At 36.6% G+C, this 13,941-nt stretch overlaps 1 protein-coding gene across 1 annotated transcript; it reads left to right on the forward strand.

The window, feature by feature from the left end:
- Nucleotides 1-146: 146 nt before the first annotated feature.
- On the forward strand, nucleotides 147-12,024 carry dhx33 (DEAH (Asp-Glu-Ala-His) box polypeptide 33). Its single transcript, XM_051894609.1, has 12 exons — nucleotides 147-778; nucleotides 2,664-2,824; nucleotides 3,068-3,295; nucleotides 3,639-3,809; nucleotides 5,130-5,315; nucleotides 5,394-5,505; nucleotides 5,585-5,744; nucleotides 6,751-6,839; nucleotides 7,158-7,285; nucleotides 7,637-7,840; nucleotides 9,044-9,130; nucleotides 9,752-12,024. Exons 1-12 carry the CDS (start codon nucleotides 571-573, stop codon nucleotides 10,058-10,060), a joined length of 2,043 nt encoding a protein of 680 aa, XP_051750569.1. The 5' UTR covers nucleotides 147-570; the 3' UTR covers nucleotides 10,061-12,024.
- Nucleotides 12,025-13,941: the final 1,917 nt, after the last annotated feature.

Genomic DNA, 13,941 nt, shown 5'->3' on the forward strand with positions numbered 1-13,941 from the left:
TCAGAATGGCGCGGGAGAGCGTATCTGTGCGCTGATTGGTCAATACACATGTCTCTCACTCTGTAGTAGCGATGGGCGTTTTCCAAAGCCACTAGAAGTTTACAGTAAACTAGAGATTAAAGAAGATAATTCTACATAAAGTCAAATTATTTAAAACATAAAAAAATATTTCTCAGAATTTCCCCTTTCATTTAATTAGCCTGGCATTGCTTTTTATTTATTTTTTATTAATGATTGAACAACAATTACAAAACAGAAATAAAAAAGCAATGCCAGTGGTAAAGGGTAACGATATAAACATATAAAATACAATATAAACCAAACAAGAAAGTAAATAAAACTAAAACTAAATAATAAATCAAATATTTTAGCCTGGCATTGCCAGAGATGCGCCATGAGGCGCAGTGACGTCATCTGTGCGCGCCAGCAGTCTGTGAGCCACATGAGCGAGGGGATGATGTAAACAACTGCAGCGCGAGACTCCTATGCTGTCCGTCTTTCTTTATGAACGAAATCAGCCCTTCTCGGTGAGTGAGACGGATTCACGGTGCTGCGCGTCTCCTGCGGATCATGCCCCACGACCCCGATCCTCCTCCGGCGAAGAGATTTAAGCCGGGCTCTCCCTTCTTCCGCCTGGATAAGAAGCCCGGCATGCTGCTGCCCAGAGCGGGACACGCGCCCGTCAGCGTGGACGCGCAGCGGAAACAGCTGCCCATCTACCAGAGCAGAACACAGGTGATCAACCAACTCCGACAGCTGCACAATGCTGTGTTCATCGGTAAGACGTTATATATGTAACTTCCGTTTTGATATCTGAGCTGACAGAATTTACAACAAAGTATAACACGGCAATACCTTGTTTTTGGAAGTGCACCGTGGTAATGCTATATGTTTTACATGTATTGTGACAATGCACTACTTCTTGGACATGTACCATAGTAACACCATGCATTTGGACACATACCATGGTAATACCATGCATTTTGGACACGTACCATGGTAATACCATGCATTTTGTGCATGTACCATGGTAATACTATGCATTTTGGACATGTGCCATGGTAATAACATGCATTTTGAACGTGTACCATAGTCATTTGTACACATACCGTGGTAATTTGGACACATACCATGGTAATAACATGCATTTTGGACACATACCATAGTAATAACATGCATTTTGGACGCGTACCATGGTAATACCATGCATTTTCTGCATGTACCATGGTAATAACATGCATTTTGAACGTGTACCATGGTAATTTGTACACGTACCGTGGTAATTTGGACACATACCATGGTAATACCATGCATTTTGGATGCGTACCATGGTAATTTGTACACGTACCATGGTAATTTGGACACATATCATGGTAATAATATGCATTTTGGACGCGTACCATAGTAATACCATGCATTTTGGACGCGTACCATGGTAATTTGTACACGTACCATGGTAATACCATGCATTTTGGACACGTACCATAGTAATACCATGCATTTTGGACGCGTACCATGGTAATTTGTACACGTACCATGGTAATACCATGCATTTTGGACATGTACCATAGTAATACCATGCATTTTGGACGCGTACCATGGTAATTTGTACACGTACCATGGTAATACCGTGCATTTTGGACACGTACCATGGTAATTTGTACACGTACCATGGTAATTTGGACACATACCATGGTAATAACATGCATTTTGGACACGTACCATGGTGATTTGTACACGTACCATGGTAATTTGTACACATGCCATGGTAATACCATGCATTTTGAACACATACCACGGTAATACCATGCAATACCATGGTAATACCATGCATTTTGGACACGTACCATGGTAATACTATGCATTTTGGACATGTGCCATGGTAATAACATGCATTTTGAACGTGTACCATGGTCATTTGTACACGTACCGTGGTAATTTGGACACATACCATGGTAATAACATGCATTTTGGACACATACCATAGTAATAACATGCATTTTGGACGCGTACCATGGTAATACCATGCATTTTCTGCATGTACCATGGTAATAACATGCATTTTGAACGTGTACCATGGTAATTTGTACACGTACCGTAGTAATTTGGACACATACCATGGTAATACCATGCATTTTGGACGCGTACCATGGTAATTTGTACACGCACCATGGTAATTTGGACACATATCATGGTAATAACATGCATTTTGGACGCGTACCATAGTAATACCATGCATTTTGGACGCGTACCATGGTAATTTGTACACGTACCATGGTAATACCATGCATTTTGGACACGTACCATAGTAATACCATGCATTTTGGACACGTACCATGGTAATTTGTACACGTACCATGGTAATACCATGCATTTTGGACACGTACCATAGTAATACCGTGCATTTTGGACACATACCATGGTAATTTGGACACATACCATGGTAATAACATGCATTTTGGACATGTACCATGGTGATTTGTACACGTACCATGGTAATTTGTACACATGCCATGGTAATACCATGCATTTTGGACACGTACCATAGTAATACCATGCATTTTGGACATTTACCATGGTAATAATACCATATATATTTGGACCATCATTTTCGAATGTTTTAATCCAGCAAAAGAAGTACACATAATACTTTGCTGTTGCAGGTGAGACGGGCTCAGGTAAAACCACGCAGATACCGCAGTACCTGTACGAGGCGGGCATCGGGCGGCAGGGCATCATCGCCATCACTCAACCGCGCCGGGTGGCTGCCGTATCGCTGGCTGGAAGAGTGGCCGAGGAAAAGAAAGTGCAGCTGGGAAAACTGGTGTGTTTTTCAATTAAAGAGGAAATTAAAGTCCACATTCTCTAATTGCATCGTCCAAATTGAATATGATTGTCATTAAATAATATATTATTGAATAATAATGTCTTTTTAGAGCTGCTTTATATGATGAAGTTTGATTCTGTTATTTTCCTGTTTATCACTGTGAAGCTGCTCTGGAACAGTCTGTACTGTATAAAGCGTTTGATCACAAGATGTCTGCTCTTCATCATGGTTGTTCCTCAGGTGGGCTACACGGTGCGCTTCGAAGACGTCACGTCGCCGGAGACCAAGCTGAAGTTCATGACAGACGGGATGTTGCTGCGAGAGGCTATAGGGGATCCGTTATTACTGCGCTACACGGTGGTGATCCTGGACGAGGCTCACGAGCGCACCGTACACACTGACGTCCTGTTCGGCGTGGTGAAGGCCGCCCAGCGCAAACGCACAGAACAGAACAAAATACCTCTGAAGGTACGAGAGAAACGGACCTCATCTTAAGATCAAAAAAACAACTAATGCTGTAGCCAACACAACACACTCGTAGCCAATCAGCAGTAAGGGGCGTGTCCACTCATGAGGGGGGACGTGCCTGTGTTGCATTGTGTGTTTGTGAATTTGGGGGCGGAGCTATCAAGTTAGGGGTGTGTCCTTTTGGGTGGGGCGTGCTTACTGCACCTTTAAGTGACCTTGTTCACAAGCTGTTTTATTGACGTCTTTCCACGGTTGAAATTGATGTCAGGTTGTGTGTTGATTCTCAACATGACAGCAGCAGAGAGTGTGAGAGCGTCAGTGAACGAATGCTGTTTATCTGCAGGTTTTTGTGATGTCTGCCACCATGGACGTGGATCTGTTCTCTCAGTACTTCAATAAATCACCTGTTCTGTATCTGGAGGGCCGACAGCATCCCATTCAGATCTTCTACACCAAACAGCCTCAGTCCGACTATCTGCAGGCAGCGCTGGTCTCCATATTTCAGATTCACCAGGTCAGTCCTCACACACACACACACACACATGCACACATAGATTCCAATTTCAAAAAGCCAAATGACACCTGATCACATCGAGTCTTTGATTTAGAGGAGGCCAATGAGTGTTTGACTCATAAACACATCATGATGTGTGATGTTTGTCTCTTATCATCATCACTGAATGGCTTGCGTTCACAGCAGGTTTTTTAGCTCTTTCAAATGGTTAGTGAGTAAATACAGTTCTGGATTTTTGGTTTTTAATTGAAGTGCAAAAGAGGATATTTATTTTCTTAAAAAATGGTGCTTGTTTTCTTTAAAAATAATAAAACAATACTTATTTTATTTAAACAATATATATTATTTCTTTAAGAAATGACGCTTAAATTCTTTAAAACATACATATTTATTTATTTTCTTTTGAAAATGTTAAAATATTAAGAATAAAATTAAGAAAATAAAAATGATTAAAAAACATTTTCTTTAAAAATTATACTAATTCTAAAAACATACTTATTTTCTTTAAAAAATTATACTTAATTTGTTTAACAAATGATACTTATTCTTAAGAAAACTGTACTTATTTCTTAAAAATAAAACAATATTTGTCTTTTAAAAAGTAATGCTTATTTTCTTAAAGAACAATACTTAAAACAATATTTCTTTAAAAATGATACTTATTTTAAAAAAAATACTTATTTTCTTTGAAATATTATATATATACTTCTTAAAATATTATAAATATACTTCTTTCTTTTTAAATAATGATAAAACAATTATTTACATTAAAAATTATACTTATTTCTTAAATAATAAACAATATTTCTGTCTTTTAAAAAATGATACTTGTTTTCTTTAAAAAAGATACTTAAATGGATAAAAAAACACATATTTTCTTTACAAAATGATAAAACATTTATTTCCTTTGAAAAAGTATACTTATTTACTTCAAAAATTATACTTATTTTCTTAAAAAACAATACTTATTTTCTTTACCATTATACTTAATTAAAAAAATACTTTTCTTTAAAATATTATACTTCTTATTTTAAAAAATGATAAAACAATTATTTCCATTAAAAATATACTTATTTTCTTTAACAAATTATCTTTTTCTTTTTAAATAATGACAAAACAATTAATTTTCTTAAGGAATTATACTTATTTCTTAAAAAATAAACAATATTTATGTCTTTTGAAAATTATATTTTGTTTCTTTAAAAAAAACTGTATTTGTTTTTCTTAAAAAACAATACTTATTTTCTTTAACAAAGATATTTATTTTCGTAAAACATGCTACTTATTTCCTTTAAAAAAACTACAATCCTTTTCTTAAAGGAAGCTCCTCCATCCCATGATATCCTGGTGTTTATGACGGGGCAGGAGGAGATTGAAGCGCTGGCGCGCACCTGTCGAGACATATCGAAGCACCTGCCTGAGACCTGCGCACCGATGACGGTCGTCCCCCTGTACGCCTCGCTGCCGCCCACCCAACAGCTCAGGGTCTTTCATCCCGCGCCCAAGGTCACGACAGTAACAGACACCACACGACCACACGTGTGACGCTGAACTTTCACTCACACTCCTTTCTGTGCGTTACAGGGATCCAGGAAAGTGATTCTCTCCACAAACATCGCGGAAACATCCATCACCATCTCCGGCATCAAATACGTCATTGACACGGGGATGGTGAAAGCCAAACGCTACAATCCAGGTGAAACTCTCGAAGTCCAAGGCAGTTCTGCTGGTTTGTGTGTTCAGGAGTGATGCTGATGTCTGTTTCTGTGAATCAGAGAGCGGTCTGGAGGTGTTGGCGGTGCAGCGGGTGTCTAAAGCCCAGGCGTGGCAGCGGGCCGGTCGAGCCGGGAGAGAAGACGCGGGTCTGTGTTACCGTCTCTACACTGAAGAGGAGTTTGACAACCTCGCCAACATGACCGTACCCGAGATACAGAGGTACAGCCGACACCTCCTGTCGTCACATTCTTACAGCTGGTATTGTGTTGTGGTGATATAACATACAATTTGTGACAATAATTCTTGCCGTTCACACAGAACATGTTGTTGCTTTTCATCTGTGTAATTCTGTTCACATGCACCAGGTTGAAGCCTTTGGCTACTGTGTTGAATTTCCCTGTTTTTCAGCATCTTGACTGTCAGAATCAATGATGCTTATTTTCTTAAATTATACTTACTTTTCTAAAAAATCCATACTTTTCTTTTTTTTTTTTTTACATGATGCTTATTTTCAAAAAAAAAAATTTTTTTCTTTAATTATACAAATTTTCCTAAAAATACTTATTTATAATTAAAAATACTTATTTTTATAATTATACTTTCTTAAATGATACTTATTTTTCTAAAAAAATAAAATTATTTTTAAAAATGACACTTATTTTTTTAGAAGAAGAATTATACTTATTTTCTTTAAAAAAGATGCTTATTTTCTTAAGTGATACTTTTTTCCCTAAAAATACTACACTTAAATAATACATATAAATATGTATTTATACATTTAAAATGATACTTATTTTCTCAGAAGATACTTACTTTCCTAAAAAAAAAAAAAAAACAACTATATTTATTTTTTTTAAAAATGAAATGATGCTTATTTTCTTAAATCATACTTTTTTTTCTAAACATTATGCTTTTGTTTAATTATACAAATTTTCCTAAAATGTATACTTATTTTTTTTAAATATATGAAACTTGTTTCCCTAAAAATACTACTTATTTTAAAATTATACTTTTTTCTTAAATGATATTTATTTTTCTAAAAAAAAAAAAAAAAATCTGTTCTTATTTATTTTAAAATAAAAATAACTTTTTTCACCTATTTTAGAAGAATTATTACTCATTTTCCTTAAAAATAATTATTTTCTTTAAAAAGACGCTTATTCCATAAAGCTGTACTTTTCTGTATTCTGTCTGTGTTCAGTAATGATTTGTAATGACTCTGTAGGTGTAATCTGGCCAGTGTCATACTGCAGCTGCTCGCTCTGGGAGTTCCTGATGTTCTCAACTTTGACTTCATGTCTAAACCGTCAACTGGTATGAACTCTCAAACACGTCATCATTACATACACTGCAAAAAGGATATATAAAATGAAAATAAGAAAAATAAGAAAAAAAATCTAAAAATAAGGTCAGAAAAATAATCATGTTTTCTATTTAAATTTTTTTTTTTTACTCACAATGACCTTCACCAGGTTGTTGCTTTTATAAAACAGTGACAGAAACACAACAAAGGACACACATGTTCAATAATTAATAATTATGTTCATTAATAATGATGATGATAATAATGATCAGCTTTAATATGCAGTTTTACATGTTAAAGATAATGTTTCCCATGCATCATGTGAGCAGAGTCGATGCGGGCGGCCGTGGAGCAGCTCAGTATCCTCGGGGCCGTCGACAGAAAAGACGACCAGGTGTCTCTAACGCCACTGGGCAAGAAAATGGCCTGTTTCCCTCTAGAGCCTCGCTTCTCTAAAGTAAGAAACTGTTTGTTGTGTTTTTGTCTTTATTATTATTATTATTACTTGAAAGGGTCTATATGTAGAATTCAGAAACTCTTGTTATTAGTGACACCGGTGGGCATTAAGAGAACTGCAGCGAGTGACTACAGCACACGTAACACACAAGAGACTGAATCTTCGCTTAGAAGTAAAAAGAAGTTGGAAATACCTGGCTCCTTTGGCCAAATGTTTAAAAAACTTAAAAATGTACAAACATGTTTACAGACAAAATTTACAGGCAAAAAAAAGCGTTAATTTTATTTCAAGTAACGAAAAAAATTCTTTATGGTTTTAGTTTTAGTCTAAGCGTGTTCTCCGTGTCCGTAGACTCTCCTGATCTCCCCTGAGTTCTGCTGCACTGAGGAGGTTCTGACCATCATCTCGCTCCTGTCCGTCGACTCTGTCCTCTACAACCCTCCCGCTCGCAGAGACGACGTCCTCGCCGTCCGCAAGAAGTTCATCTCCAGTGAGGGCGACCACATGACGCTCCTCAACATCTACAGGGCCTATAGGAAAGTCAGCGGTAACAAGGTACAGAAATGAAAACTGGCGTTTTAAAGTTCCAAAGTCACTTTACGGCAAATAATTTCACTAGGCATCGGTTTCCTTTATACACAATGCAAGTACTGATGAATCCATCGCTTATGTTCCTCATTTGTTTGAAAGAAATGCAATGCATTAAAGGATTAGTTCACTTCAGAATTAAAATTTCCTGATAATTTACTCACCCCCATGTCATCCAAGATGTTTATGTCTTTCTTTCTTCAAAGGAAAAGAAATGAAGGTTTTTGAGGAAAACATTCCAGGATTTTTCTCCATATAGTGGACTTCACTGGGGTTCAACGGGTTGAAGGTCCAAATGTCAGTTTCAGTGCAGCTTCAAAGATCTCTACATGATCCCAGACGAGGAATAAGAGTCTTATCTAGAGAAACCATCGGTCATTTTCTAAAAAAAATAAAAATTATTATATACTTTTTAACCACAAATGCTCGTCTTGCACTGCTCTGCGATGCTCCACGCATTATGTAATCATGTTGGAAAGGTCATCTCTTTTTCTTCTCCAACTTCAGAATCGTCCGACATCTTTGTTTTACCTTTTTTTGTAAAGGCCGTTTGACTTAGTTTTTGCACGTTCGCTTTGTAGACACTTGATCGGTACTTCCGCCTATGTCACGCGTGACCTTTCCAACGTGATTACGTAATGCGTGGAGCATCGCAGAGAAGTGCAAGATGAGCATTTGTGGTTAAAAAATACATAATTTTTTATTTCTTTAAGAAAATGGCTGATGGTTTCTCTAGATAAGACTCTTATTCCTCGTCTGGGATCATGTAGAGCTCTTTGAAGCTGCACTGAAACTGACATTTGGATCTTCAACCCGTTGAACCCCAGTGAAGTCCACTATATGGAGAAAAATCCTGGAATGTTTTCCCCAAAAACCTTCATTTCTTTCCGACTGAAGAAAGAAAGACATGAACATCTTGGATGACATGGGGGTGAGTAAATTATCAGGAAAAATTAATTCTGAAGTGAACTAATCCTTTAAGAAACTAATTTTTTCAAGAATTAAAGTGTATGTAAATGTATGAACGTGATCATTTTTGCAAATTTAGCTATTATTACGTCTTGAGTTTGTAAGATTACATTGATCTTAATGAAATGCATTGCATTTGCTGCTCTATATGTGCTTCAGGAAATATCTTTATGTTGTGTTTATTTTCATGCTTTACAACAGGAATGGTGTCGAGAGAACTTTGTGAACAGCAGGAACATGGGGCTGGTGTTGGAGGTTCGTGCGCAGCTGAGAGATATCTGCATCAAGGTAGAGATATGAAAAATCTAATTTGCCTTGATCTTTTGTCATATAAGAGGTCTCTGTACCATTAAAACATACTGAAAGTCTCATATCGTGGCGTCACATGGGCAAATATATTTACATATGACCGCCTCCAGAGTAAGACATTGAGAAACGTCCAGTTTCATTCTAAAAGTTGTAACTTCTTCCTGAGTCTCTCCATCAGTGTCGACTCCGGTTTGAACAATGTAAGGCTGAACACTGTTACTGACAATCCTCATTTTGGCTGCGTGAGATTCTCCAGCTTTGTTGTTGTTGAGCGACCGAAGCGCAAGCTGTTAAAGCTCCGCCCTCTTCTGGAAAGGGGGCCGGGAGCAGCAGCTCATTTGCATTTAAAGGGACACACACAAAAACTGTGTGTTTTTACTCACACCCAAATAGAGGCAAATTTGACAAGCTATAATAATTGATCTGTGAGACAAACCAAAATAAATATTTAATATTGGAAGTATAATCCTAACACTTCACTTGTCTATTAGACTTAGATTTGAAGTACACAAGGGTAAATCTGACATTTGTTTGTTTGTTTGTACAAACTGATGGATTTGTGTCCATGCAATAAGTCCCTGTGATCTTATGTTTCTTCAGATGAACATGAAGCTGGAATCGTCTCTATCTGACCTGGCGAACGTCCGGCGCTGTCTGGCTCACGGTTTGTTCATGAGCGCTGCAGAACTGCAGCTGGACGGCAGCTACGTGGCTCTGGACACCCATCAGACTGTTTCCATCCATCCCTCCTCCGTCCTGTTCCAGGCCAAACCGGCCTACGTGGTCTTCAACGAGCTCCTGCACACGACGCGCTGCTACATGAGGGATCTGTGCCTGGTAGATGCTGATTGGCTGCATGAAGCCGCGCCGGAGCATTTCCGCCGCAAGCTGCGCGCAACAAAGAGTTAACGCTCGAAATGCTGCAGCTTCACCAAACATTTTCCCAAAAGCATCGTGAGCCCAGAAGACCATTGCCACCAATGTTCTCCACGACCAACTTAGCTCACGATGCCTCTGGGAAACGCAGCCCAGTTTGTTGTTCCTGAAGACTGCATGGTAGTAAGCGTTTTTTCACAATATGCATTTCGTTAATACACGCCAACTCAGTAGATGAACTGTTCAGACAAATTGCTTTTTTTGAACTGCTATGCTGATATGCAACACGTTAGGTAGTTTTGCCAAAGAGTTCGAGTAACAGTGCTTTGTTAACCGAAATTTTTCTAGAAGTGAATGAGTCCTTTATACTTGCTCTAAATCTAAAGATGTCACACCTGTTTCTACAGCTCCTTTTACAAACTGCTGAAGCGCTCTGATTGTATGAAATTCAGGTATGCTTCATCTGTCTTTTGTTTGAGTCCATGCAAGGTCAAAAAATTTGATATTAAATCAGTAAAGGTTTAAGAAAGAAAGAAAGAAAAAGAGACTAAAACACATATTTGGGATTGAAGCTGGAGATCGATTGACGATCAGCATTGTGATGTCCGTGTCATATTTCACCTTAAAATTCAGAAGTGAAAAAATTATATTTTGCAGAAAGCCTATTTTAGCCTGGATTATTATAGTTAACTAAAAACTAAAACCATAAAAAATGTTAATTGAAATTAAATGAATATTAACTAAATTCAAATAAAAAAACCTAAACTTATTTTATTTCAGCTAGTTGTCAAAGCAACAACATTTCTCATTTTCATTTAGTTTACCTTGTTTACATTTAGTGCTAAAACTGAAATAAAAATTAATAAAAAGCTATACAGTTATTTAAAAGAGAGAAACTAATAAAAATTGCAAAAACAAAACAAAAAATTACTAAAACTTTAACTAAAATTAAAGTGAAACCAGAAAACCTAAAAATTAGCGCTTTCAAACTATTCATCGCGATTAATCGCATCCAAAATAAGTTTGTTTACATAATATGTGTGTACTGTGTACATTTATTATGTATATATAAATATACACACACATGCATGTATATATTTAACAAAAATATATTATATTTATATATAAAATATTTATATGTAATAAAAATTACACAGTACACACGCATATATTATGTAAACAAAAACTTTTATTTTGGATGCGATTAATCACAATTAATCATTTGACAGCACTAATAAAAATTCAAACAAATATTCAAAATATGAATAAAAATTATAATAGAAGCTTAGTGACACTGTTAAAAAAGGATCGTTATGAATTGTCATATTGTGACATTATTTTCATGACAGCTAAACAATTTTCCTCCAGATTCTGATTATTGTTAAGCAGTACTTTATCATTTAAATACATAATAAATGGATGTGTGTGTGTGTGATATATATATAATATATATATACACACACAGTGTTCTGCTGCGATTTTGTTTAGCTAGAATTGAATGTAAAAATCAATTAATATTAGAATTCACATAAAACCTGAAATAGTTAAGTTTTGTTCTATAAATGCGGAATGTTGCTGTTCTAAGTTCCAGTGCCAATTTTAGATCCAGTTCTGGATCAAATAGAATTCAGATCTAGAAACATTCGATTTACAGTATATTACCCATATTAATGTAATGCATGCCACTTTGTAATATAAGGGAATTAAAGCATATCACATTACTTCATTGCTTCACTTTGCAAATCATATCAGACTCATGTGTATTCTTAGATGTATATGACAATGTATGTATGCTGTGCATGAAATCAGATGGACAAAATGTGATCACTCAGGTTTTTATGGTACACACATGATGTACCAGTGCACATGTTCAGTCTTAGTATCAAGATTTCTTCTTCAGACTTTCCATAACAGCATGGGCAGAGAAAGCTTTTGAACTTTTGTTTGTGAATGCAACAGATTTCCACAATCTTACTGATAAAACATTTCTTCTGAAATCCTTTTTTATCTCATCTTTATTGAATTCTTCTGAAGATGAATGAACAATTAAATGTTTATGCTTTCGCATGTGTATTTTTAATTAGATAAATTCATGCTCTAATAAAATGGTGGGGTTTGAAACAAGATATTAATTTGTATCCAAAGAATCCCTGCCACTTTGTTTATACATTGTATAAACTAAAAGATTTCCACTAAGAAAAGCAAGAGTATCTCAGTGAATAATGTATGGTCATGATTTTCAAACAGGATCACGGTTATTTAAACACTTGAAAATATAGGTCACTAGTCTCACGGTTTGGATGGGTAGAGATAAATATTGAACTATTTTTAGTTATGGCTGTTCTAGAAGCCACAGAGCTCAAAGTGCAGTCTTCGATATCAGGTTAAACTGATCTTCTCTGTAATATTAGATGTAGCTCAAGTAAAATCGCAGTTGTGAGGAGATTCCCCACATTAAAGGTACACTATGTAACTTTTTTTTTTTTTTTTTTTCAAAAATTAAGTCTATGTACATCATCGATGTTTTCTTCCAAAACGTGTTTTCGTTTTACCCTGATTCACGATGGTAAGCCTATTATAAGAGTTTATATTTTAGACCTGTCGGGATGGTTTTCGCGGGGAATTTCGTACATACGTCACTCGCCCGTGCGTGTCTCGTCATATCCGTAAATAGAGAGAAGTTGCTCCGGCTGCTTTGACGCGTGTCTGAGGTTAATTGTAGAGCCGAAGCACAACAAAAACATATTCTTCCGCAAAATGTATGCAATCTTGTTTTTAACCGCTAGAGGGCCAAAAGTTACCTTATAACTGTGATAATCCTTCCCATATTATCAAATAAGATACATACAGTGACACAAAAGTATTTAGACACATAAGCCACACAAATATGCATTAATTTAATAGCCTATAAAATGAGTTTGAGGATCTGTTATAATGACAGTTGTGTGGCTGCATAAACAAAACCTGAAGCTCATGTTAGACTACATATATTTACTCATTTGACACATTTTATTTTCTTTCAAACTTTGGAAATCCCCAAAACTTCCAGCTAAGTTTAAATGAAAGTGGATATTCAGATGCACAAAAAAAACACCACATAGAGAATTATGCAAATTTATTTAAACTCTACAGTTACAGAAGTTTTCTTGTGTCTTTAAGAACACATAATTTCCATCAGCTGAACACATTTTATCTCTAAAGTCAGTGAACGTTTAAGACGTGACACCCAACACCCAAACACATACACAAGCTATTCATGTCAAGACTGCTGCGACAGACACCAGCGTATCACGTGACAGCAGCAGAATGTGGAACAGATGCGCATGCGCGCGCCTCGAGCTGAATGAGATCAACATTCAGTGGGTCGGGAAAAAAGGCAGAACAGACATTTGGACCACGATCCGGTTTCACTCATCCATCTCCAGTATGTGCGGCCATATTCTGTAACACAAAAAAATCGAATTAAAAACAAAGCATGAGGAATATTCGCAATAAAATAAAAATATGCAAATATACAAACAGGAGATGCGTATATTGGTGCATGTTATGAAAATGTGATCCCTGGCGGTTACATAAAATGGGAGTTGTTGCACAAAGAGGGTGGAGGACTGGCCTGGACATGTCTCTCAGGAAGTGTGCAAAACACATCTGACATTTGTCTGATCATACTTACCTCGATACAGTTTCCTCAGGAGGACGAGCTCTTAGTTCTCCTGCGTTTAATCTCACTGTTTTGCAGTTTCCCTGCTATTTTTCTCTCGTGCCCAGCTGGACAATGGCGATTAGTGTTCAGTCCGATCTCCTTCTTACTTCTGCCTTTTCCTCCAGCATGGCAGGGATATTCCTCCAGGTTATAATAGTCATATTGATCATAATGCGCCTCTTCAAATGACACTAATCTATCGATGTCGGCG

The sequence above is a fragment of the Ctenopharyngodon idella genome, chromosome 5, assembly GCF_019924925.1.
Source record: "Ctenopharyngodon idella isolate HZGC_01 chromosome 5, HZGC01, whole genome shotgun sequence".
NCBI lineage: Eukaryota > Metazoa > Chordata > Actinopteri > Cypriniformes > Xenocyprididae > Ctenopharyngodon > Ctenopharyngodon idella.

Bases quoted from the DNA above. Each gene is read 5' to 3' on its own strand.
- dhx33 (XM_051894609.1), top strand. From the start codon at position 571: ATGCCCCACGACCCCGATCCTCCTCCGGCGAAGAGATTTAAGCCGGGC. The intron at 5,316-5,393 runs GTCACGACAGTA...TGTGCGTTACAG, and splicing joins TCTTTCATCCCGCGCCCAAG to GGATCCAGGAAAGTGATTCT. The intron at 9,131-9,751 runs GTAGAGATATGA...ATGTTTCTTCAG, and splicing joins TGAGAGATATCTGCATCAAG to ATGAACATGAAGCTGGAATC.